This window comes from Gopherus evgoodei, chromosome 2 (assembly GCF_007399415.2).
Source record: "Gopherus evgoodei ecotype Sinaloan lineage chromosome 2, rGopEvg1_v1.p, whole genome shotgun sequence".
Taxonomy (NCBI): Eukaryota; Metazoa; Chordata; order Testudines; family Testudinidae; genus Gopherus; species Gopherus evgoodei.
Genome location: NC_044323.1, coordinates 254346457 through 254370890, shown reverse-complemented (window position 1 = coordinate 254370890; position 24434 = coordinate 254346457). Strand labels below are relative to the sequence as shown.

General features: G+C 43.8%; 1 protein-coding gene across 1 annotated transcript; it reads left to right on the top strand.

The window, feature by feature from the left end:
* The first annotated feature begins 7738 nt into the window (after positions 1–7738).
* Positions 7739–24427, top strand: CCNE2 (cyclin E2). Its single transcript, XM_030553510.1, has 11 exons — positions 7739–7799; positions 7890–8010; positions 8226–8282; positions 10420–10571; positions 13535–13670; positions 16129–16275; positions 17226–17321; positions 18590–18724; positions 19767–19878; positions 22000–22154; positions 23442–24427. The coding sequence occupies exons 1-11, from the start codon at positions 7786–7788 to the stop codon at positions 23541–23543; spliced, it is 1227 nt and encodes a 408-aa protein (XP_030409370.1). The 5' UTR covers positions 7739–7785; the 3' UTR covers positions 23544–24427.
* Positions 24428–24434: the final 7 nt, after the last annotated feature.

Below are 24434 nucleotides of genomic sequence, written 5' to 3'. Positions count from 1 at the left end.
CACGCTTGAATAGGCTTATTGACGGTTTATACTGAATTAAGGTAAATTGAGATAAACCAGCTGTTTGCATTGGTTGAACTAAATCTATTTTAAAATGGATTAAAAAATGTTGAAAGTTTGCATTTAGACAAGGCCTGAGACACAGAAGGTGAAAGAGAGGAGAAAAATAAAAATACTAGGGTAGAATCTTAAAAATTAATGTCCTCTTAAACTGTATATAAAGGTGAATATCTTTTCATTTTTGGGAGTTTTGTTTGCAGAAACTATAACCATTCAAGCTTTGTTCTTATAACGTACATTATCTCTCCAAAATCTCTGTGGAATTTAGACCTGAGAGCTCTTTTAAAAACACATCAATGTTTTGTGAAACATTTGGGAACTTTTACATTTTAAATGCCCACCATTCCTACTGTGTGACTTGGAAAAGTCTGTTTATATTCAAGAGATACTCTGAACTGAAAAAGCAGCAAAGAGTCCTGTGGAACCTTATAGACCAACAGATGTATTGGAGCATCAGCTTTCATGGGTGAATACCCACTTTGTCGGATGCATGTAGTGGAAATTTCCAGGGAGAAGTATATCTATGCAAGCAAGAAGCAGGTTAGAGATAACGAGGGTAGTTCAATCAGGGAGGATGAGGCCCTGTTCTAGCAGTTGAGGTGTGAAAACCAAGGGAGGAGAAACTGCTCTTGTAGTTGGCTAGCCATTCACAGTCTTTGTTTAATCCTGAGCTGATGGTGTCAAATTTTCAGATGAACTGAAGCTCAGCAGTTTCTCTTTGAAGTCTGGTCCTGAAGTTTCTTTGCTGCAGGATGGCCACCTTAAGGTCTGCTACAGTATGGCCAGGGAGATTGAAGTGTTCTCCTACAGGTTTTTGTATATTGCCATTCCTAATATCTAATTTGTGTCCTTTTATCCTTTTCAGTAGGGACTGTCCAGTTTGGCCGATGTACATAGCAGAGGGGCATTGCTGGCATATGATGGCGTATATTACATTGGTGGACGTGCAGGTGAATGAACCAGTGATGGTGTGGCTGATCTGGTTAGGTCCTGTGATAGTGTTGCTGGTGTAGATATGTGGGCAGAGTTGGCATCAAGGTTTGTTGCATGGTTTGGTTCCGGAGTTAGTTACTATGGTGCGGTGTGCAGTTACTGGTGAGAATATGCTTCAGGTTGTCTGTGGGCAAGGACTGGCCTGCCACCCAAGAACTGTGAAATTGTAGGATCATTGTCCAGGATGGGTTGCAGATCCCTGATGATGCGTTGGAGGGGTTTTAGCTGGTAACTGTATGTGATGGCCAATGAAGTTCTGTTTGTTTCTTTCTTGGGTTTGTCTTGCAGTAGGAGGCATCTGGGTACACATCTGGCTCCGTTGATCTTTTTTCTTATTTCCTCTTGCCGGTATTGTAGTTTTGAGAATGCTTGGTGGAGCTTTTATAGATGTTGGTCTCTGTCTGAGGGGTTGGAGCAGATGTGGTTGTACCTCAGTGCTTGGCTGTAGACAATGGATAGTGTGCTGTGCCCTGGGTGGAATCTGGAGGCATGAAGATAGGTATAGTGGTCGGTAGGTTTTTGGTATAGGGTTACGTTACCACCACCCACAGGGAATCCTGTATTGTAACGGCAGGTCTACTGATTTGCTGTGCAGATCTGAGCAACTCAGCCTCAGTTTCCCCATTTATAGAGATCATAGTTTCCCTGCAGGAGTGTTATGGGAAGTAGTTCAAAGCACTATACAAACTATCAGGGCAAGCAGGGCTGTCCTTAGCCATAGGCAGAACAGGCAGCCGCCTAGGGCACCACTAGGTCTAGGGGCACCGCTCTGCGAGAGCCTGAACAGACGAGAAGCAGTGGAGCATGTAAGAGCAGGGCTGCTGGGTCCTAGAGAGAGCCGAATGCAGCACAGTCTGAGGGAGGGGATTGGCTGCTGGGGTCTCTGGGAAGGGGTGGGGGAAGGAAATCACCTGTGAGTGTGACTCTTTCCCCTGACGTGAGATGAGGCAGGCTCTGCAGCTCTGGCAGTATCCTTTGTTGTCCTCCATAATGTCAATTCTTCTCCCCTCTGCCCCACAGAGCACACCCCTGTTTTTCCCTCCCCCCTCGTGGAGCACCCCTCTCTTCCCCCTCCCCTCCGTCAGGGCTGGGTTGGTGAGGTGCTGGGAGGGAGGGGAGGCTGGCTGGCTGCCTGCTGAGGGATGACAGTGAAAGTAATTCACTTCCTCGGCAGGCAGCCAGGATTGGAATGGTCACACAGGGCTGGGCTGGGCACAGCCAGAGAGCATGTGCAAAAAATCAGGACAGAGGGTTGGGGTAGGGTGAGCAGATGTCCCACTTTTATAGGGCCAGTCCCAGTTTTTGGGTCTCTTTCTTATATAGGCTCCTATTCCCCCCCACTCCCATCCTGATTTTTCACACTTGCTGTCTCGTCACCCTAGACAGGGGTAATTGGTGCCTATATAAGACAAAGCCCCAAATATCAGGACTGGCCCTATAAAATCAGGACATCTGGATCTGATCACCCTAGCTGGGGAGTGCGTCTCTCCCCTGGGCTGTCAGTGATCCATCTCATCTAGGGGGAGCTGCACAGGGCAGGATGAGCTGCTGTGGCTCCATGGGTGCCCCGTCCCTGAGATCAGATGCTGTGCTAACTTCACCATGGTCTGTTGGGCTGGCGGTGGTGCCCATTGGCGTGTGATCGGACCTGAGGGTTTGCTGCTGCTGTTGCCACTCTGCACCCCAAGAGGTGGATTTTGGGGTCCTGCAGTTTTCCCACCTATCTCCTCCTCTACTGCAGCTGTTGGACCAGCAGGCTGGGGGGGTGAGCCAAGCATGAAAGCAGTACCGTGTTGCCATTTAAAGTGTCATTTAACAACTTTGTTTGCCAAAAATGCTTGCTAACAATCCTGAATTCAATTTCAATATTTCTTTTTAAAAATCAATATCTTAGCCAAAGCCAGAAAATTAAATTGTTGACAATTATTTGTCACAAGTTTGGTATGGGGAAGGGAGTGGGCCAGTTTTCATAAGAGAAACGACAAATGTTGACTGACTTTCCTATAGCCCTGTTACTGCTAAATAGAGCCCTCCAACAACTGTAATATGCTCATCTCGTTACTAATGTATAGAGCAGGCATCGGCAACCTATGGCACATATGCCAAAGGTGGCACGTGAGCAGATTTTTGATGGCACGCAGCGGCTGGCTGAGCAGCTCAGCCCACCACTGCTCTGGGGTTCCGGCTGCTGCCCCATTGGCACCCAGGGTCCCTGCCGCCGGCCCCACTCAGCACCCACTGCTGGCCTGGGGACCCCCAAGGAACCCCAGGCTGGCAGTGGCTGAGCAGGCTGGCGGCTGAGACCCTGGCTGAGCCACTCAACCCACTGTCAGCCTGGGGTTCCATTCACTCAGCTGGCAGCGGGCTGAGCAGGACTAAATTCAATGAAATAGGAAAACAAGAGCAACTAATGACAAAGTGCAAGAGCCTAGAGCAGTGGTCCCCAACCTTTTTTGTCTGGCGCGCGCCAGACGAAGGACCGTGGTGGCGGACAAGCATCTGCCAAAATGATGCTGAATTTTGGTGGCATTTTGGCAGATGCTCGTCCTCCGGCCAGTACGTGGGTGCACTGAGAGGCCCCTGCGGGCGCCGGGACACCTACAGGCACCGCGTTGGGGACCCCAGACCTAAAGAACCTCCTGAAGCATGGTGATCGTTTTGATTTAAATGGACTTGAACTGTTTGAAAAATTGAGTTGTTGCCACATGCAAAATCGATGATGGACATTGTACAGTTTATTCATACCAGCAAACTTGTTGACATATATCCTAATGTGTACATTGCCACTCGTATTCTACTAATAATTCCTGTAACAGTAGCATTAGGAGAATGGAGTTTTTCAAAACTAAAGCTCATTAAAAACTATCTCTGCTCTACAATGAGTCAGGAACACTTGACTGGTCTTGCTATTCTTGCAGTCGAACAAGACATCACTTTGTTTTTGTCATACGATGACATTATTACTGATTTTGCAGCCAAAAAAGCCAGAAAGATTGCTTTTAATTACAAACTAATCCTTGTTTCAATACCTCTTCATAGAAATTTCCAATAAAATGTTGACAAATTTAAAAAAAATATTATTTGCATCATTCTGTCAAATCAGAATTTTTTCTATAGTGCTACTTCTTTAGTGCTAGTCCATCAGCATTACAGTGCGCTTCATTAAGTTAAACTGGTTTTAATAACATGCATGTGGCAAGTTTTCCAGTACTGTAAGCTTATGTTTGTGTTGCTAAGAGCAAGACAGGCACGGGGTCACCAGTTTAATAATCTCGCCTAGGGCACGATAAATCCTAAGGACGGCCCTGAGGGCAAGTGCTAAATATGAAGAATTTATTCACTATTGAGGCTGTAAGGAAGCAGTGTCTTATTTAAACTCAAATATCTGCAATGGTGACACAGAAAGAACGCCAGCTTCGTCCCGTGCTATTATTATGTGTAGCTACACAGTCACGCTGCTGGATTTTAAAATTCACTTCTCTGGGAGCGACGCCGCGCACAGCTCTGTGTTTACATTTTGCAGCCAGGTCCACGTTGTCGGCCCTTTCTCCCTCCCCATTGGCTCGAGGCTGACCCTGGCTCCGCCCGGGGGTGGAGCTCCGCGTCAACCCGCGCTGGGCGGGGGCATGTGCAGGTCCTATGGGGAAGGAGGCGGGAGCTGACAGCTGTGCTGTGTCCCGCCGCACCCCCAGAGCAGGAATCTCGGGCGCACTGTACGGGCTGGGCCGGAGGCGACGGGGAGAGGTGTAAGGAGTTCGGGGTGTTTGTGTGGGGAGCTGGGCTTGAGGCTGCCCTCCCGTTGGGAGCTGCAGCAGCCTGGCATGTCCTGTGCTGGACTGGGGCATAGCAGAGTCGTATGGAAGTCGGAGCCTGTGTGGGGACATAGAAAACCGGAGATGAGGCTGCATATCCCTGCAGGGATGAGGCTGCTGTGCCCTGCCCTGCCCCTGGAAGCAGCGAGCTGGGGTGTCCTGGGCTGTGCGGGGGGCAGGGAAGGCTGTCCTGTGGGTGCCCAGGCTGTGCTGGGGGCAGGGAGGGCTGCCTAGCGTGTGTCCTGGCTGTGTTGGGGGCAGGGAAGGCTGTCCAGGAGGTGCCGTGGCTGTGCTGGGAGCAGAGCACATGGGGGCAGGGAAGGCTGTCCAGTGGGTGCCCTGGCTGTGTTGGGGGCAGAGCACATGGGGGCAGGGAAGGCTGTCCAATGGATGCCTTGGCTGTGTTGGGGGCAGAGCACATAGGAGCAGGGAAAGCTGCCTAGCGTGTTTCCTGGCTGTGTTATGGGCAGAGCAGATAGGAGCAGGGAAAGCTACCTAGCGTGTGTCCTGGCTGTGTTGGGGGCAGGGAGGGCTCTCCAGTGGGTGCCCTGGCTGTGCTTCGGGCAGAGCACATGGGGGCAGGGAACACTGTCCAGTGGGTGCCCTGGCTGTGCTTCGGGCAGAGCACATGGGGCAGGGAGGGCTGTCCAGTGGGTGCCCTGGCTGTGCTGGGGGCAGAGCACATGGGGCAGGGAACACTGTCCCGGGGGTGCCCTGGCTGAGTTGGCAGAGCACATGGGGGCAGGGAAGGCTGTCCAGTGAGGCTGATGGGGTGCATAGGACGGAGAGGGAGGGTGGGGGACTGCTGGAGAGTGCAGCAGCCTGGGGGTGCCCTGTGCTGCGTGGGGAGGGGGAGGTCTGTGCACGCGTGGGGGTGAGTAGGGCCTGGGTGTTGCAGGGAGGGACGATGACGGGGGGTGATGAGCCGGGACAAGCGCATGCGCAGGGGAGAGCCCGGGCGGCGGTATATAGCGGCTTGGCGCCGGCGCCAGCTGAGCAGCACTGAGCCGGGCGGCAGCGGGTGAGGTGCGCCCGGGTGAAGGGTCTGGGGGGCGGGCTGGCGGGCAATGCATGAGGGGGTGTCCCTGAGCCTGGGGCCGGCGCGCGGCGAGGGGGACACAGATGGGGGGCGGGCGAGGCGCTGAGGCGCCTGTTGCACCCCCTCCTGCGGGCTGGGGGGCGGCGGCGCCCGGCTCTGGAGGGCCCGCTCCGGGCGATCGGTGGGGACTGGGCCCCGCGCCGTGGCGGGGCCGAGGCGGGCGGCGCGGCGGGATGTCTGCCCGGGCGCTGTTTTGGAGGGAGAGCGGCTGGGGAAAGTGTCCGGCGGGCGCCCCCATCCAGCTCCGGGGCGCCTCCTGCGAGCCTCTCTGGGCATGGGGGGCCCGGGCTGCGCCCCCTCCGCGGGGTGAGGGGGTATCGGCTGCAGCCCCCCTCCAGCTCCGGGGTGACCCCGTTCCGCGCTGGCCCCCACTGGAGTGGGGGTCGGGGCGCCCGTGCCTGAGGTTTTGGAGGGAGACTGGCTCGGTGCAGGGAGGGAAGGGGGTGGGGAATCCAGCCCCGGGCTGGCCCCATTATACCGCCCATAGAGGGCAGGGGGGTGTGGGGGGGCTCCCTGGTTAACCCTGTCCGGGTGGGAGGGTGAGGGGCACCGCGGGGAGGGGGCTGCCTTTTTGGAGGGAGCTGGCCCCGCGCGGGAGGGGGAGGAAAGTGCCGGGGACCCATCCCCCCTGCCCTGTGACACGGGGGGGATGGGTCCCCGGCAGGGCCCGGGGGTGGAGCGGGGCAGGCAGTACCAGGGGGACGCCCAGAGCCCAGCCCCAGGCCGCTGCCGCCTGCTCTTCCCCGCTCTCTAAATTGGCGCGGAACCGGCATTTCAGGGGCCGGAGAAACGCGCGGAGCCGGAGCAGCTCGCAGAGCCACAGAGGGCAGGGAGTCCTGGGGTCCCGGGTAGAGTCCTCTCAGAGCTGGGGTGGGGAGAGGCGTAGCAGCTCCGGGGTGCAGGGGACAGAAATAGCTCGGCGGAAGAGATGTCTGGCTGTACATGGGGTGGGTGGGTACGCACAACTGCTGTGTGTGTTTTTAAATATGTTAGTACACTGTGTGTATACATTAGATGAGTGTATATAATAAAAATAATATGGCAGCGCATATAAAATATATGGTATTTGCTTAATGTGGGTGTCTATTTATTTATAATAGACCAATATGCAACACCAACACACTGACGGTGGGGAAGAAGAGGTGGCCAGGGATTAGTGTCCCCTCTCTGTCCTTGCATACCCTGGATTCCCTCTTCACCATCTAAATCAGAGGTTCTCAGACTGGGGTTTGGGACCCCTTAGGAGGTAGTGAAGTTATTACATGGGATTGCGAGCTGTCAGCCTCTGCCTCAAACCCCACTTTGCCTCCAGCATTTATAATGGTGTTATAAATTAAAAACCCTTTTTTATATATTTAAGGGGGGGGTCACACTCAGAGGCTTGCTATATGAAAGTGGTCACCAGTACAAAAGTTTGAGAACCACTGACCTAGACGAAGCATGCCCTTGATCCCCTGTACAAATGCAGTGAATTAAATTTGCTACTGGTGTACATGGGCACATGTATTTTGGAAACCATGGATTTATGCCTAGTGGTGAACCTGGTTGTGCATATGTATAACCTACATTGTGCAATTATGTAGATATAAAATACATGCACATTGTGTATTTGTACATATGTGTACACATACTTCGCATTAGTAAAATATTTGTGCTCTGACGCCTACTGGTGTAAGAGCCGTGCTTGAAATGTGCAGCACCCAAATCTTGGTGTTAAATCTGAGTTAGGCTCCATAGTTGTCCTATTTTCTCCTCTTGTGTCTATGGACTAAGTTCTTGTTCTTTCCTCATTCCAGGAAGGGATTCTACACCCCAAGAAAGATGTCAAGACGCAGGTAATTTCTGTCAGCTTCATAAACCAAACTAACCTATGTCCATTTAACAGCAGCTGCTTTCTTCATGCTGTATGTTTTTCTCCTCTGCAGTAGTCGTTTGCAAGCCAAGCAGCAGCTGCTGCCGCCACTCCCATCCCCCTGTCAGGAAGAGTCTCCACAAGAGCTGCAGGCACCAGAGCTTCTCCAAACCAAGAAAAGGAGAGCAACAGAGGTGAGCAGGGGACTAATTCACCTGGAAATATGCAGGATTGGAAGGTTTGTTTCCTATACCTGCCACTGTAGAGGGAACAGGGAAGAATTGTGGTGGTGGTCTCAGTAGAACACATGATTAGGAAGTGGCGTAAGATAGTAGTGGTTTACTCTGCACACTGCTTTATATGCTCGTATGGTTGAAGAGCATTGATCAATTAATGTCTTTCTCAACAGGATATCGAGAAAGGAGAAGATGAAAAAGTCATTAAAAGACATCAGTATGAGATTAAGGTAATGCATTCATGCATACAAAACAGATTGGAACTTGGAGGGGAGGAGTCCTCCCCCATTTTATATATACATTTTGCCGCTGGAAGATGTAAGTAGAGTAGTGACGGGAAGCTACTACTTTACTGAAGTAGAGTATCATTGTTCAGGCACAGGACTTCTGGGTTGTATGCCCACCTCTGCCACAGGCCAAAGGCTTATCTATATGTGGAAAGTTATTCTTGAATGAGGTATGGTGTGGATGATGAGATTCATTCCAGGGCTTGTCTAACAAGAGTGTTACACTAGTTTAAAACCACAGCTTAAATTAAACCTATTTAGTTGAATGGGTGAAAAGGCTATGTGGGTACTCTTATTTCAGTTTAAATCAGGTTTATTTTGTTTTTCCTCAGGTCTCTTAGGAATTAGTTTAAAATGAAGCGAGATAAGGCACTCTTAAACCAGTGAAAGCCCTCTTATTTTGGTTTAACTAAAGCAGATTAAAATAGCACTTTAACTACTGTAGACAAGACCTGCCTATGACTTTGGGAAAAGTCAATGTTTTCTGGTGCTAAAAGAATGGGAATACTACTATATCAAAGGAATGATCTGAAGCTAAACATGTTGATTGTGAAGTGTTGTGAGAACTGGAGATGGAAGGTGCTATATAGGTGTAAAAGTTACTTTATTAACTAGTTGCAATCAGAGAGTTCCATCTCACTAAATAGGTTTCTAGGTATGGGATGCATGTATTTTTCATATGCAGTATTCTGCAAAATAAACATGTCCTGGAATAGCTCTTCCTTCCTTCCTTGGAGCAGCTTAGTGGGCTATGGCCAATCTCATCCCATTAGAAAGCACTTGCTGACAAACTGGCCACACCTTCCTTTTTTTAAGGGATTTTGCTCACTTTAATCTGTTGCCTATATTCCATACAAATTTGATGTCACTTCACTTTCATTGGTTGGTTGAAACTTATCAATAACAGTGTTTATGCCTTCACATAACATAAGAATCGAGGGTCACCTGATGAACTTAATAGGCAGCAGGTTCAAAACAAACATAAGGAAGTACACACAGTGCACAGTCAACCTGTGGAACTCCATTGCTAGGGGATGTTGTGAAAGCCAATAGTATAACTGGATTAAAAAAAAAATAGATCCATCAGTGGCAGTTAGCCAAGATGGTCAGGGACACAACCCTATGCATTGGATGTTGCTGAGCCTCTGACTGCCAGAAGCTGGGACAAAATGATGGGATAGATTACTTGATAATTGCCCTGTTCTGTTAATTCACTTTGAAGCATCTGCCACTAGCCACCATCTGAAGATGGGATACTGGGCTAGATGGACCGTTGGTCTGTCCTACTGTGGCAGTTATGTTTTTAATTAAACAATCATGAAACAGAGTCATGAGAGTCATTCCTGTTGTACAAATATCACTTTAAGGTTTTCTGCATAAATAATTTTATATGTCCCTTATTTTGGGTCTCCATTGTGTACCATTTTTGGTTCTTGGCAGGCTGAAAGACTGTTGCTGCTTGACAGGTTGGTATCTAGCCCTGGAACTGTGTGGGTGGTTTGCCCCTTGAATAGTGAATTGAAGGTAATATATAGCTGTGTTTCCACTAAGGTGCTGTAGATAGTTCATGTCTGTCCTTTTCTCCTTATCTTCCCCAGATGAAAAGCAGATAGTGGAATTGGCTGCTGTTTCCCATGACATTTTAGGTACTCAGGAGAACATCGTAGTTCCACAAATAAATGAATTGATAGTTCAAGTAATGGATTAGTTTAGTTACACCTTGGTTGGTAAATCACAAGTTATTTACCTCCCAAAGGCCAGGTTCCTTTGATTTATCAGAATTATGTGCATGTAGTGGTTCCACCTTGACTAGGAAGCCATTCTTTTGTTTTCTGATCTTTCAATACCCGTATGTATATCCTGGAACACTTGAATAAACAGGCTCTTTATTCTGAAGAGTTTTTTTGAAATTACTTACAGCATTTTTACAGATGCTTAAGCTAGATAGGTTACATGTACACAATATAAGTTATTCAATTTCTTGATTTATTTTATTCTGTTACTACTTTAGTATATATCTCAAAAGCAAACTGGGCCGGTGAAGTCAGCACTTAAAACCTTTATTTTGTTTATGCTGTAGAGTTGTTGGCCACCCACAATATCAGGAGGCATCTCCCCCTGCATAATTATTGAAACACCACACAAGGAAATGGCAGCTACTGACTTCTCCAGATTCAAGAAATACAGGTTCAGAAACCTCTTCATAAATCCATCACCTTTGCCTGAACTTAGGTAAGTTATCTACATATTATTCCAAATTATTGTACAACAAATTCTACACTATATTAATTTAACTGTGTCCAATAATGGGTTCATAACCAGAGACAAATGAAATCTTCATCCCATCCACTATAATCCCCCTCCCCTGGCTCCCTCACCTGACCACCCAAAAAATTCCTTTTTTTTTTTTTTTTGAGGGGGAGCACACATGCAAAGAGGGTTACATTAACTCTTGTAATTGGAGCCATTCTTTATAGCTTAATATCAAATACCAATGTAAAATTCAGTCATTTGCAAATATTACGGTGTTTGGTTTGGGGATATGTGTGGGGGGTGTGTGGTGGTTTTTTAAAATGAACTGTATTCATGGCTATTTGGAACCAGACACTTGGAAAACATAGAGGCCAAAGCATTCTTAGCCTATGTTTTCTTTAGGGACTCTAAAGTATGTCTAATGTTTTGACCATGAGACAGTGTGTTACTCATTCTAGTGCCTGGGTGGCTAGCACAGTGCTATGCTGATAAAAGGCCTGGTTTTAGGCATAGCCCTGGTTTTTCCAGCCTGTGGGAAGCATTGTGGAGGCATCATATTCAGAGACACCGGTGAAGAGGAAGGGTCTCCTAATCATGGAAAAGAATTATTGTGTGGAGTAGATCTGCTAGAGAAATTATGGAAGCCCGGTGTATAAAGTCTAGAAAAATGTAGAGAATATATTGTATGGAGCAATCCTGCACTTCCCATGTGGATGGACTAGAACTAGATGACCTGATTGAAGAAACCTTCTTCAGTCTCCAATGTCTAAGGAATTCACCCAGATTGGGGAAGCATATTAGCTGGATACTTCTGCTAAAATGGTCCAGCTATGAAATAGTTGTTACATAAACTATCATGGTGTTTGAGTTACTACTCCACTGAGGTGAGTGAATAGGTTCCATTTTATTAGTTTATTTCACTCTCTAAAGAACAGAATGATGAGGTGAGTAGGACTTGGAAAATTTAGCAGATGCCTAATAGCCCACAGTAGATATGAAAGATGATGGGTGAGTGATCTCTGTGAACCCTGGGGCAATGCTCTGGTGAGAAGCTGAACTCCTTTATGCTCCCCCTGGAGTTTCTGGAAAGGGTGCTAAGATTTCTTCCAGAGTTCTGTTCATGGACTCTTCCCTGTGGACTCCATGTTTCATATATTTGTCTAATAAGTATCTGATAAACCCCCTTCAGCTGAGTACAGGAAAATCATTTTTCTCTTCTGCCCTTTCCAGAGTTGCCTAGCTGTTGTAAGAAGATGATGGAAAGGGGTCTCTGATACTTTAAACTCATTTTGGGATCCCATTCCCTTGAATACATCTGGCAAATAATTCTGCATCTTCTCATATCTTTCATGAGCAGCTGAGTAAAACTGACATGGCCTTTTGCTTGGTACTATTCAGAATCCTGTGGGTAGCAGTGAAACTGACCCATCCTGTTAATCTGTTTCTGTTGCTGCTTAGCAAGAAGTAGGAGCAGCAGCAGACACTGAAACTGATAGTATGAGTGAGGACTGATGAAAACAACAATGAATCAATTAACATGTGATTCATGTTTTGGAGCACTTTCTTAGGCTATGTTGATGCTTCAGTGTAGACACTTACTACAGCAATAGGAGGGGTTCTCCTATCACTGTGGTAATCCACCTTTGTGAGAGGCACTAGGTAGGTCGATGGAAAAATTCTTGACCTACTATCTACACCAGGGATTAGGTCAGCTTAACAGTCTCTCGGGGTGTGGATGCCAATATAACTTTTTCAGGGTAGACCAGCCATTAGTGACAACATGGTGAGATGTGTAGTTTTTAAAAAAAAACAACAAACCAAACTCAAAACACTCCATAATAATGCAAAGTTAAAATGATACAAAAATGAAGGTATAAGCAGCTACTTACTCCGGTGAAAGCTTTCTACTGTCTAGTGCAGAGGTTCCCAAACTGTGGGACATGCCCCGTAGGGGGGCACAGAGGAATGTGGAGGGGCATGGCTGGGGCCCAGGCCAGCCCCCATGGGGGTGGGCAAGGAAGGAGCGCCACTCAGCTCTGTTCTTGGCCCTACGCGCATCATGGTCCACGGCTGGCCTCTTTCCATGACTTGGCAGAGTGTGGACAGAGGTTAGCGGGGGGGCAAGGAAAAATACTGGATACCACTGCCCTAGTGGATTTTTCAAACCTTCAATGTGAGTAAATGAACTACTTCATTGTTAAAACTGTCTATTTTTTGTTAAGTTATGCTCATCACAGTATGTTTCCAGTCCCTGGGAAAATGATGTAGGGAAGGGAGAGAAGAATGAATTCTGAACACCAATAGTTTGGACTGGCTTGTAGCATTAAATCAGGTTGAAGATTTATTATTTGGGTGTCTTAAGTCATCTTTTATCTGATGACTTAAGAAGCTCAGGTTTCAAATTGATAAAATCTGAACTGTATGACCACATGGAGCGCAATTGCTTATTTCACCTCTCCAAGTGATAACGTACGTGTGTGTGTGTACGTACTTGACCATTGGGTTATTAAGATAGACTCTAGGACTGGAAGGGACCTCGAGAGGTCATCGAATCCAGTCCCCTGCCCTCATGGAATCTAAGATATATCTTGGGATTTCAGAACACAGTATGCCTGTAGCTGTCTAACTTAAAAATATTTTTTTCTGATTGCGTATAAACAGATAAATATTGAAAAAAGCAACAGAGTCCTGTGGCACCTTTATAGACTAACAGAAGTATTGGAGCATAAGCTTTCATGGGTGAAAGCTTATGCTCCAATACTTCTGTTATAGTCTATAAGGTGCCACAGGACTCTTTGTCGCTTTTTACAGATCCAGACTAACACGGCTACCCCTCTGAATGAATATTGAAAAATTAACTTAAAATATAACACACTGAGATAAGCATTTTATCTCTTTTTGTAAAGAGATCTCAAAACTTCACATGACCTTTATTCCCATAGCTGGGGAAATTCCAAAGATGTCTGGCTCAATATTCTGAAGAAGGAGAACAAATATGCTCACTGCAAACATTTTACATCGCTACATTCTAACTTGCAACCACACATGAGATCAATACTCCTGGACTGGCTCTTGGAGGTATGTTTTGAGTTACTTTATATTGTGCTATGGCTGTAAAATAGATTGGTATAAAAGCAAAGAGTTTATGTAAAGTGCTAATATCTGTGGTCGTGTAGACATTAAATGATGAACATATTTTGAAACACAAAAGTTGACAATGCTGACCTCTAAAATAGAGCAGGGAGTAATATTCCTCATTTTTTGGCCCTTTTAACGCATCAGAATTGTGGGTAGAATGGGATGAGTGTTTGTTTGTCTTAAATAAGCTTTTTTTGATGAAAAATGCAGTTCTATAAACTCTTTTTGTAAATTTGACATGAATAGTTTTTACTGTTCACAAAATGGCCAGATAAGGTGGTGCTGGTGCTCCCCTCTATGACCTTTAGCCCAGTGGTTAAGGCACTCATCTGGGATGTGGGATAACAGGTTCAAATTCCAGTTCCAGAAGAGAACCTAAATGGACTTTTTTCTATTTGCCAGAAATTTGATTGTTCTAGCTGAACCAAATCCTCTCCTCCACCCCCCTCCCCCGCGCAAAAAAAAAAGGGAAAGAGAAACCACAAAAAACAATCCGGCAGCTGAATTGAAAAATTATCTGCCCATCTCTAGTTGTGGAGAATCATACTTCAGCATAGTTGTAAACTGAAATGGTTCTAGCATGATTATATATGGGACCTTAATCACATCCCCCAAAGCTTGGAACTGTCTAATAGCTGAGTAGTTTTGGGGACATGGCTAAGGCCCTGTGTCTTGTACAGGAAAGATCAGTGTTTGTAGCTGTTTCTCCTGATGTTTATATTTAGTATTTCAAACACCACTCCTCTTTAAAACAAATTTGTGCATAAATGGGGGTGGGTCAAATTTTGCTCAAAAGATTTCACCAGTTTGCTTGTGCAGTGCCCTAAAGGGGCAATGGCTTCCTTCATAACAGTTCAAAACAGTTTGGCAGCCAAACCACATTCAAAACTATTTGAGATTGGATATATTTGGAAATGGTTGGAGAACATAGCTCTTGTATTATAATACCTCTTGTTTTAGGGATGTCTGACTGTTGCCAGTAGTACAAAATTCTTGTCCCTGCTCCGCTGGCGGATCTGTGTGAGATTGTGAAACATGGTAAATTTCATGACCTCAGATGTGCTGCACATCAAATGTGGCCACCAATGCCTTATTTAAATTAGAACTCCAACGGTTGCTATCACCAATGGAACTAATAAATTTTAGGGGGAAAATGTACAGCCTGACTGTCATCAAAGTGATGCAAATCACATGATCTCACCACTTACTCCCAACATGTTAACGTATTCACCACCTCTGAATTTGGCTCACTGTTGTCTTCTGGAGATGTGGACAGCGCTGTCAGTGGGAGATGCTCTCCTGCTGACAAAGCTACCACCCCTTGTTGGGGGGTGGTTTTATTTTGTCGGCAGGAGAGCTCTCTTCTGCCAACAAAGAGTGGCTACACTGTGTGCCTTATAGTGACATGGCTTAGAGGCACAGCTGTGGCACTGTAAGCTGCACAGTGTAGACACAGCTTTGTGTCACTTACCTCCTGATATGTAACTTAACACCACACTGAGTGTCACTACTGAATTTGACACAGATATTGCTATAGGACTTCCATCCACTTGCTTCAGGATGGATTTATCTCCTTCCTTTTTGTTTAAGGCCTTATCTAGCATAGGATGTAAAGGTATGATGTTAGATATTAGTTAGCTAAATAACACTTTTTACCCTAGTCTAGATAGACTAAACAGTGTTTGATCCAACTGGTAATTTTTTTTTTTCCCCCAAAATAAGAACGGGAAACCCACAAACCAGACCATTTCAGGTTTTTAGCCCCTTCTTCTACTATGAAATAGCTAGTGACGTTGATATTTAAATTAAGTACTGACTTTGCACTCAGTTGAAACTAATTTGTAGGTGGAAGAGTTCATACCTCTTGAATTATTGTTTCAGGTGCTTTGAAGTTTAGTAATTTTTTTTTTTTTTTTAAAATCAGGCTTCTGTAAAATTTAATCTTAAGGGGGCAATGACTTACTTAAAATCTGCCTAAAGTTAAGAGGAGAAATGCAGAATCCTAAATAAGCTTGAGTTTTGGTGGGATTAAAAAAGTTTCCCCTCTTTTACAATTTGTTTTAAAGCAAAAACAGGCATACAACTAACATCAGTTTATAGTTTCATCTTGTTTTAGTTTTAATTAAAACTGAAACTTGTGTATCGTATTTTGAAAACTTGCTAGCAGGTTGTGCTTAACCCTGGGTGTTGGACAGATTTCCTCCCCTGCCCTCCCCCAAAAGCAAACCACAACAAACTAACACATTTGGAAACATGACTATCTTTGTTCACATTAAGGACAAAATTGTGTCTTTCTATTAAAACAGATTTACTAACGCATTTTCCTAATTATAAATACATCACGCTGTACAACAGAAAACTGGACTAAGTTTTGTTTCTGTTTTTTGTCTTGTCGTAGGTATGTGAAGTATATATGCTTCACAGAGAAACCTTCTACCTAGCTCAAGATTTTTTTGATAGATTCATGTTGACACAAAAGAATATTAATAAAAATATGCTTCAGCTAATAGGAATTACCTCATTATTCATTGCCTCCAAACTTGAGGTAAGTAGCTATATGCATGGTGTTTTTAGGGTTGGAATATCTGAACTGCTTCTTGAAGGGAAATTATCAACATTAAAAGAGATTCAGATAACTGTTAACCTGGTATTGTTACAAGTAACAACTGAGATCAGAGAAATTTTCTTTAACTTTATGCATCTTTTAGCCTTCTATGTGTAGTCAATTTCTCTGTTTCCCCTGCATAATCCAAGAGCCCATCAGTTTCCTCTATGGGCCTTGTACACAGCAGTAGGGGACAGAACCATTTCCCCCCTTCCCCCAAATACACAGAAATTGGCAGGTGGTCACAGGGACAGGTGTAGGACCTGAAACTACTGAACTGTTGCAATAAGCTAGATTTCAAATTAATGTTTCTTTAAACCTGGTTTTTAAAAAACAACTTTTTTTTTATACTGGTAAAAGCACTCTTGGTGGTATAAACTGCATCTACTAAGATTTGTTAATATAGCTATTGGTATATAGAATGTATCTTCAAGGAGTGATAGGGTAAATGATGTTTGAATTAAACAGAGTTGTTTCACTGGGGGTCTCAGAATTGTCTGAGCAGGTGAAAATCCTAGACTCTGAAGGTGACATAAGCAAGAAATAAATCTGTTCTGGCCAACATTACTCCCCTATCCATAAAATTGGTTCTAATAAAGTCCTATGATGGCCTGTGGAACACATAATGTCTTCTCTATTAATATTTAATGGTTTTTTCACTACTAGTTTCTAGCTCACATTTTGTGGACACTTACAGTATGAAAGGCTTATGCTATTTGTACTATCATAAGAAATAGCTGAAGTACAGCTGTTTCAACTGAGTTGATAAAATGGTTCTGTGTATAAATCTGAAAAGATTCACAGCTGTCTTCTGCAGCTCGTTTGCATTCTTGCAGGATACAAAAACCCTTCTGGTCTTGTTTTTTATTTTATTTTTTTTCTTTTTAAAGGAGATATATGCTCCTAAACTACAAGAGTTTGCCTATGTCACAGATGGTGCTTGTAGTGAAGATGATATTATAAGAATGGAGCTCATTGTATTAAAGGTAATGTAACAGTCTTACTATTTTTATTAGCTGGTTGAGTGATAGCCCAGTAGAGCCTTTCATTTTAGCATCTTGTTATATTTAATGACTGCACTCTTGGTGTCCTTCCCCCATCTGTAGGCAAAAAGTAGTACCTCATTTCTAACTTTCTGAAGAATTGAATTCTTCAATCTCCTAGATTGGCATTGACCCTTAGGGTGGAGGTCTCTATTAAGGGTCCCTCTTTGCCACCTAAATCCTACTTTTGTTTTCTGTAAAGAAAGGGTGCGCCCCCAAGAACTGTATGTAATGGAAGGTGGCGTGTGTATGTGTGGGGTGTGGTGTTTTTAAAAAAAAAAAAAAACAAACCCCACCAATAGGCCTGGCTGGAGGATGGCAGGTTAGGAGTGGAGAGGAACTATTGAAATAGCCCATACAAATAGTCTAAAAGACCGTATTAGAACCTGTTGAGAAGATTTTGTTGAAACAATTTTTCACCAAATTCTAATTGTTCTGCACTACCATGTCACCTTTTGATGAAATTCTGTCAGAAACTAGGCAGATTTTGAAACCTGGTTGCCTGCCAGACTCAGCAGCACACCTCGCAGGCTGACCGGTAACCTGGAGTCCTGACCTATGGTTCCTCAGCAGCTAGCCAGGTGGACTGCCCTGCAGTTGGGACTCTAAGGGTCCCTGGCTTTGGGCTGTTTGCCAGGTGGAATGCCTCCATGCCAAGGTTCCCGGAAGAGTTGGGTGGAAAATGGTAATCCTTGTTCTGCTGAGAACCTAGAAATCCTCCAAAACTAAATTAATCTGTGCTAGGCTGCAGCTGCTGTAGCTCCAGTTCCAAGGCCATGGAACATCTTGAGAACATATGTTTTGTCTCCCCAGCTCTTATGTGCATATCATGCATGAGGATCACTTGCTCAGTGTTTGTGAGGCATCTTTTGGAGAAGGTGGGGGAAAAAGGGTGGGAAAGATGTTCTGGCTGTTGTTGAAATCTAGGCTTGTTCCAGCTCTATTTCTAAAAGTCAGAAGATATTATTTCCAGAGCACGTGTACTTGAAATCGTAGGGGATCCTGCATGTGATTCAGGCATGTAGGTGCATGATAAAAGGTCTGGCTGACCTAAATGGAGATGAAAATGGGAAAAGGGGACTGGGTAAGATTGTAGGGGTAGAGAACTTGGGTGGTGGTGGTAGGGTGTTTTGTTTTTGTTTTTTTTTTTAATTGGGGGATTAAAAGAGGTGTTATGCACTTATATTATCTCATGTTTTTAATATCTGCAGGCTTTAAAATGGGAACTATGTCCAGTGACAATCATCTCCTGGCTCAATCTTTATCTCCAAGTGGATGCTTTGAAAGATGTTCCAAAAGTGCTGCTACCTCAGTATTCTCAGGAAAAATTCATTCAAATAGCACAGGTAGGTAGTTGTTTCAGTCAGTGCACACTACTTAACACGCTACCATTGGTGACCTAGGCAGAAGTGTATGCTGTAAAATAGATTTATAAAAATATCTTGCCTAATACTTAAAAGAACAAGGCAGAGTTGTATATGATAATATCTAAGTGGTTCCCTGAAGGTGGTGACCATTTTAATTAAAAATAGAAAGTGCAATACGGTCACTTGTTGTTCCAGAGATCTAAACCTCTAGGAGGAAAAATGTCCAACAGCACACACTTCTATCTTCCTCTCTCCCCCTCCTTGCTAAGCTTTTGTTAGTAGGGTTCCATTGTCCATAGGATGGTTTTATAGTCTAGATATGGAAGTGGGGCCAGCACTCATTAGGGAAACCATGCTATAACTGTTAGCAACAGCTGGCTCAGTACACTTGCCAGGAAGTCTTGATCCCAAGGTGGACAGGACTACAGTATTAAACAAGGTCGTGTTTGATGGGTGGCAAAAGATTTAAAGGTGTGAATGGATGTTTTGTGTTAAGTTGCTTTACATATAACTTAAAAAAAAAATTAAGGTGCATCTCATCCTCTATTTGGAAGAGAAAGAAAGAACTGTTTAGTATGAAAAAACACTTGGAGCACTAAACCAATCTCTGTGCACACTTTTATCAGCCGTATAAGAAGCATAAGGGTTACTAGATGGAAATATGAACCAAGAACTTTTTTTTTTCTTGATTCAATTATTTCAGTTTCAAGATTGTATAGATTTATTATGGACACTTTCCATGTTCATGCTGGGTCATTTGAGATGGCTGTTAACTGTGAGGAGGCCAATCCCCAAAACAAAACACCAGTCTGGAGCTGTAGATTCTGTACAATCAAATTTAGAACAGAATAACAAACCAGTTTACTGAAGGTCCCTTAGACTTTAAGTTCTAATATTTTTGTGTGTGGAGGAAATAAATTATGCCTGTACACTGTATCTCTTTTAGTGGTTTAGTCCTATGATGGGCCTGGGAGACTCTCTCTTAAAAGAAACGTTGTAACCATTACTATTGTTTTCACAGCTTTTAGACCTGTGTATTCTAGATGTCAGTTCTCTGGACTTCCAGTATAGGACACTGGCTGCTGCTGCACTCTGGCACTATACCTCAGCTGAGGTAGTTAAAAAAGCTTCAGGTAAGGTGGTCTATTACAATGACAGCACTTAAGGGCTGGCTAAGTGATTTCAATTCATTGCTATATCATCACTTTATTTAGGGGTAGGCAACTTATGGCACACGCGCCGAAGGCGGCACACGAGCTGATTTTCAGTGGCACTCTCACTGCCTGGGTCTTGGCCACCAGTCTGGGGGGCTCTGCATTTTATTTTAATTTAATTTTAAATGAAGCTTCTTAAACATTTTAAAAACCTTATTTACTTTACATACAACAATAGCTGACTTATATATTATAGACTTACAGAAAGACCTAAAAAGATTAAAATATTTTACTGGCCCACAAAACCTTAAATTAGAGTGAATAAATGAAGACTCGGCACACCACTTCTGAAAGGTAGCTGACCCCTGCCTTAAATGCTTAGAGCACTGCAAAACTTTCTAAAAATTGAACCTGAGGTCATTTAAAATTACCTTGCTTTTAACAGCATGTTTTTTACTTAATTCACCCCTTGACCTCCCTCCCCCTTGATCAATTTAAAATAGATTCAGTTTTGGATCCATTTTATTTTTCAGATTCCTCATTCATTTGCACCCCATGCTATGTTAGGGTCACAACCACTAGAAGCACAAAATTGTTGCGCCTCTGAGGTGAAGTATCTGGAAATATAACTGAATATTTTGCTCCTGGTCTGCTGCTCTTTCTGTAGCTGCTGCTCTGTAAACTAAAAATTCAACAGCAATCATTATTAATTTATGATCTGGCTCCAGTAGCCTGTATCTAGTTCTTCCTGGGGAAGATGATTTGTTTATAACCAGTCATTCTTGACTGACAACAGCAGTCCAGGATAAAAACTTCCTATCCAGAATCCTTTGCCTCAAGAGGATAGCTTAAGTGGAGTGGCTGGACATAGCAGAAATAGGTTGATACGAAAGGATAAATGGTAATTTTAGGTAATGCTAAAAAGTTGGGGAGTTTTGGTGACTAAATCTTACATGAGTGTGTTATGCGGGTTTTATTTGTGTTGACTCCCACAAGATGGTATGCCTTTGTCAATAATGGGATTCATCTTCATGCAAGGGGATAACTTGAAAAATGTAGCAAGATTATTTTGATACAGTGATTGTCTGATTACTCCTATCTCTGTGCATGAGATTAATACAGTGATATTTATAGATAAAAGTGAATCAGAGGCTGCAGCACTGATACATCGGAGTATCTGGGTCTCAATTTGTTACTTTTGTAGACTGCTGGCTACCACAAATGTTCCTTCCCCCTCTAAAAATCAGATTTTTTTTCCTGTCAGGCCAGCTGTAAAGTAAATGATGATAAAAATAAGTTTATAATTAGATGTTCTAGGCCAGGAACTCACCTTATTTTCTGCCGAGACCCTGGTTAGTCTCCATAGTAGCTTCATCTATCTTTACATTAGAGGTGCCAACTTACCCCTCTATATAAGGTACCAAACTCTGGCAGATATTGAGGAAAGTGGAATACTACACTTGAATACTACACTGTCTCACTTTTTGTCAAAATCCAGTAGAAAAATCTAAATACTTTCCCATTTTCTGCTACCTCTCTAATAAAAGAGCAAGAGCATGAAACTGATCAGATCTTGTACCTTCCCTGTGATGCTCTTCTATAAAGAGCTGCACAGAGCAGTGGCTCCTAGCATGTCCTGGGTTGCTGATTCCACATCTAGTCTACTACTGAAGGCAAGTTTGAGCCTTATGGGAGGGGTGGGGGGGATGTTTAGGAGTGTGATTATTGTTCATAAGCTAAATAAGGCAACGTGTCATAGCTGCTTTATTAAACACATGGCTTTTTGATAGCCATTAACTATGGTTTGGGCCTTGAGTAAAACTAAATGTTTATCTTAATTCACTGGGATTATAGGACAAAACTTTATCTGCTATGTGATAGTGCAGGATGCAAACAAGTAATTTGAGGTAGCTTTTGTTTAATCTAATTTTAAACCTGTAGCCAGTACTATATCAATGAAGATATGCACAAATCACAGGAAAGTGGAAACAGACTACCGAACATTCTAACGTGGTAAATGAGAGGATAAGTTAGATTAGAGGATGGCTACACAACTAAGGTTTAGCTGCACAATGCCTAAAGCTGATATTTTCTCCTTAGGTTTAGATTGGAACAGCATTTCAGAATGTGTAGAGTGGATGGATCCTTTTGTTAGGGTGGCAAGAAAAGCCCCTGTGAAAATGAAGAGTTTTAAGAAGGTTGCAGTGGAAGACAAACATAATATCCAAACCCACACAAACTACTTGGACATGCTGGTATGGCCTTACTTTAGTGTCTTTTGTCTGTATATCAAACACTGATTTGTATGATGCCTAAGCTTAAAACGGGTGGAGAATAGTACAGTTCCTAAAGCTCTGTCCACATACTCATTCATCTAGCTCAGTGGTTTTCAACCTTTTTTTCATTTGCAGATCCTTACATTACATTAATGGACTGCTAGAGGTCTGTAGACCACAGGTTGAAAAACACTGGTCTAGCTGACTAGAGGCAAGTACCATGGTTGTCTGACTCTTTCCCCCCTGCCATCAAACCTTGCTTGTATCACTGTAACACAGGGAAAACATGTATGAGGTAGGTGAAGTACCTGGAAGATAAACAGCTAGTTACTCCACATCCATATATGTAGCAAGGGCTGCCAGGTGCTGGGGGAAGGATGACAGGCCAGGCTGTCTACACAAACATGGAGTACGTCTGCCCCTGCAAAAGGATGCTGAACTAGCAGCAGGAAGACAACCGTAGGCTGCTGGGAGGCACAAAATAGCTAGGTGGGAGACAGTCATGGGCCCTAGCTATAACGTGGCACATTTCATTGAGATGTTGTATGGACAGGGCCTATACTATCTTGTCACTCTCCTGCAGGCTAAGTTGCTAACAATTATCTTTATTTATTTATTTGAGTACTATATACAGTTCTGTTGATTTTACATGTCTTCATTCCCTTGACCCTGACAGGCCTAGTTGTGCCAGATGTCTCATTGATAAGAAACTATACCAGTTAAGTGCTATTTCAGTAATAGAGGTGTGTGCATGTGAGTGAAATTTACTCTACTACTACAATATGAAACTTAGCCAAATCCAGTATTCTAGTAAAATCTAGTAATCTAGTAGTATTCTAGATTAAAGCACTCGTGCTTTGCCAACCACTTAAGGACATGGTAATGGTATATGTCTGTGTTTGCAGAAGGAAATGACTCCCATAATTGTAATCCCATTTTACTTGTACCTGAAGTTGTAAGAGTAGACACAGGTCATTGTATTCAAATTGTCAAAGTCTCTCAATGTAGATTGAGGTGCTCAAGCACTTGAAATACCTAAATTTATCTTCAATTCCTTCTCCTTTCTAATTCCATATTAAGAAGGTACGGCTAAAAGACTACCTTAAAGAAATTCTAGTTAAACTAGATATTTAAACTGGGATATTTAAATATAGTAACTGTAGCCCCTCACTGGAAGATAAAAGCCTTGAACTCAGCACAACCCTTATACAAAGTAGTAGTGAAATCCACTTTAACTTTTTTTTCCCCCCCCCCCAATTTACATAGGATGAAGTGAATTGTGGAGTAGCTCTAACAGCACCAGGACAACTATCTCCAGGGTGTATAGGAGGAATAATAACACCCCCCAGAAGCACAGAGAAAAAGTGAAAGTATGGAAACCACTGACAAGACAGATGCAATGAACACTCAGTGGTAGAAACTCCAAAGCAGGACACTGCTTCAGTACAGCACTACCCTAAAGCAGAGACTCAATCTAATCCTTGAACACTTACTGCTATGCAGGATGTTGAGGCAGAAAAAGATGTGTCAAACTGAATAATGGATAGCTTGGCCTGGTACAGACTTAATTCTTAAGGATTATTACACAACACCCCATCCCTCCCTAGGTTATGCAGGGGGTTAGACTAGATCATTTGGTCCCTTCTGCTTTTAATCTCTGCTATAGTAGGAATATTAATTTAACCAATCTTTAAATTATGAATTATGGATTTTAAGAACTTGTTTTAAAACAGAGCCATACACCAGTTTGTTGAATGGCAGGAGAAACAAAGCTATGTGGTGCTCCTTAAAGCAGCAGTGTGTACAAATTCCCCAATACCCTAGTGACTTTGGGGTATGGTCACTTTTTAAATCAGTTCAACCAAAACAAAAAGCTGTCACCTATATCCATGCCAGTCATTCCTGGTTTGTGTGGTACTTGCAGTATAAAGTTAAAGGCCATGTTTGAGTTGGAAATTTAATTTGACTGCATTTAGCATCTTTGCCTACCTACCTTGATTTTGGTGCAAGGGGAATTACTATTTGAAGCCCAGATGAGCTTCTAAGGCCAAAATAGCATCTTTAGAGGGGTAGGGCTAGATTAAATCCTCAGTCTAGACAAGGCCTCACTAAAGTGACAGATTGCTGGGGGGGAGGGCTACTGAAAAGGTGCTAACCTGATCTTGTTTTAAGTGCTAAGTTTGACCTCAGGTAAAGTAATTTGCTGCTGAAGTAATTTAACTGGAAAAGTAATTGAAGGGAAAAATCTTCTTTTACATA

Bases quoted from the DNA above. Each gene is read 5' to 3' on its own strand.
- CCNE2 (XM_030553510.1), top strand. The intron at 18,725-19,766 runs GTAGGTAGTTGT...TTGTTTTCACAG, and splicing joins AATTCATTCAAATAGCACAG to CTTTTAGACCTGTGTATTCT. The intron at 22,155-23,441 runs GTATGGCCTTAC...CAATTTACATAG, and splicing joins CAAACTACTTGGACATGCTG to GATGAAGTGAATTGTGGAGT.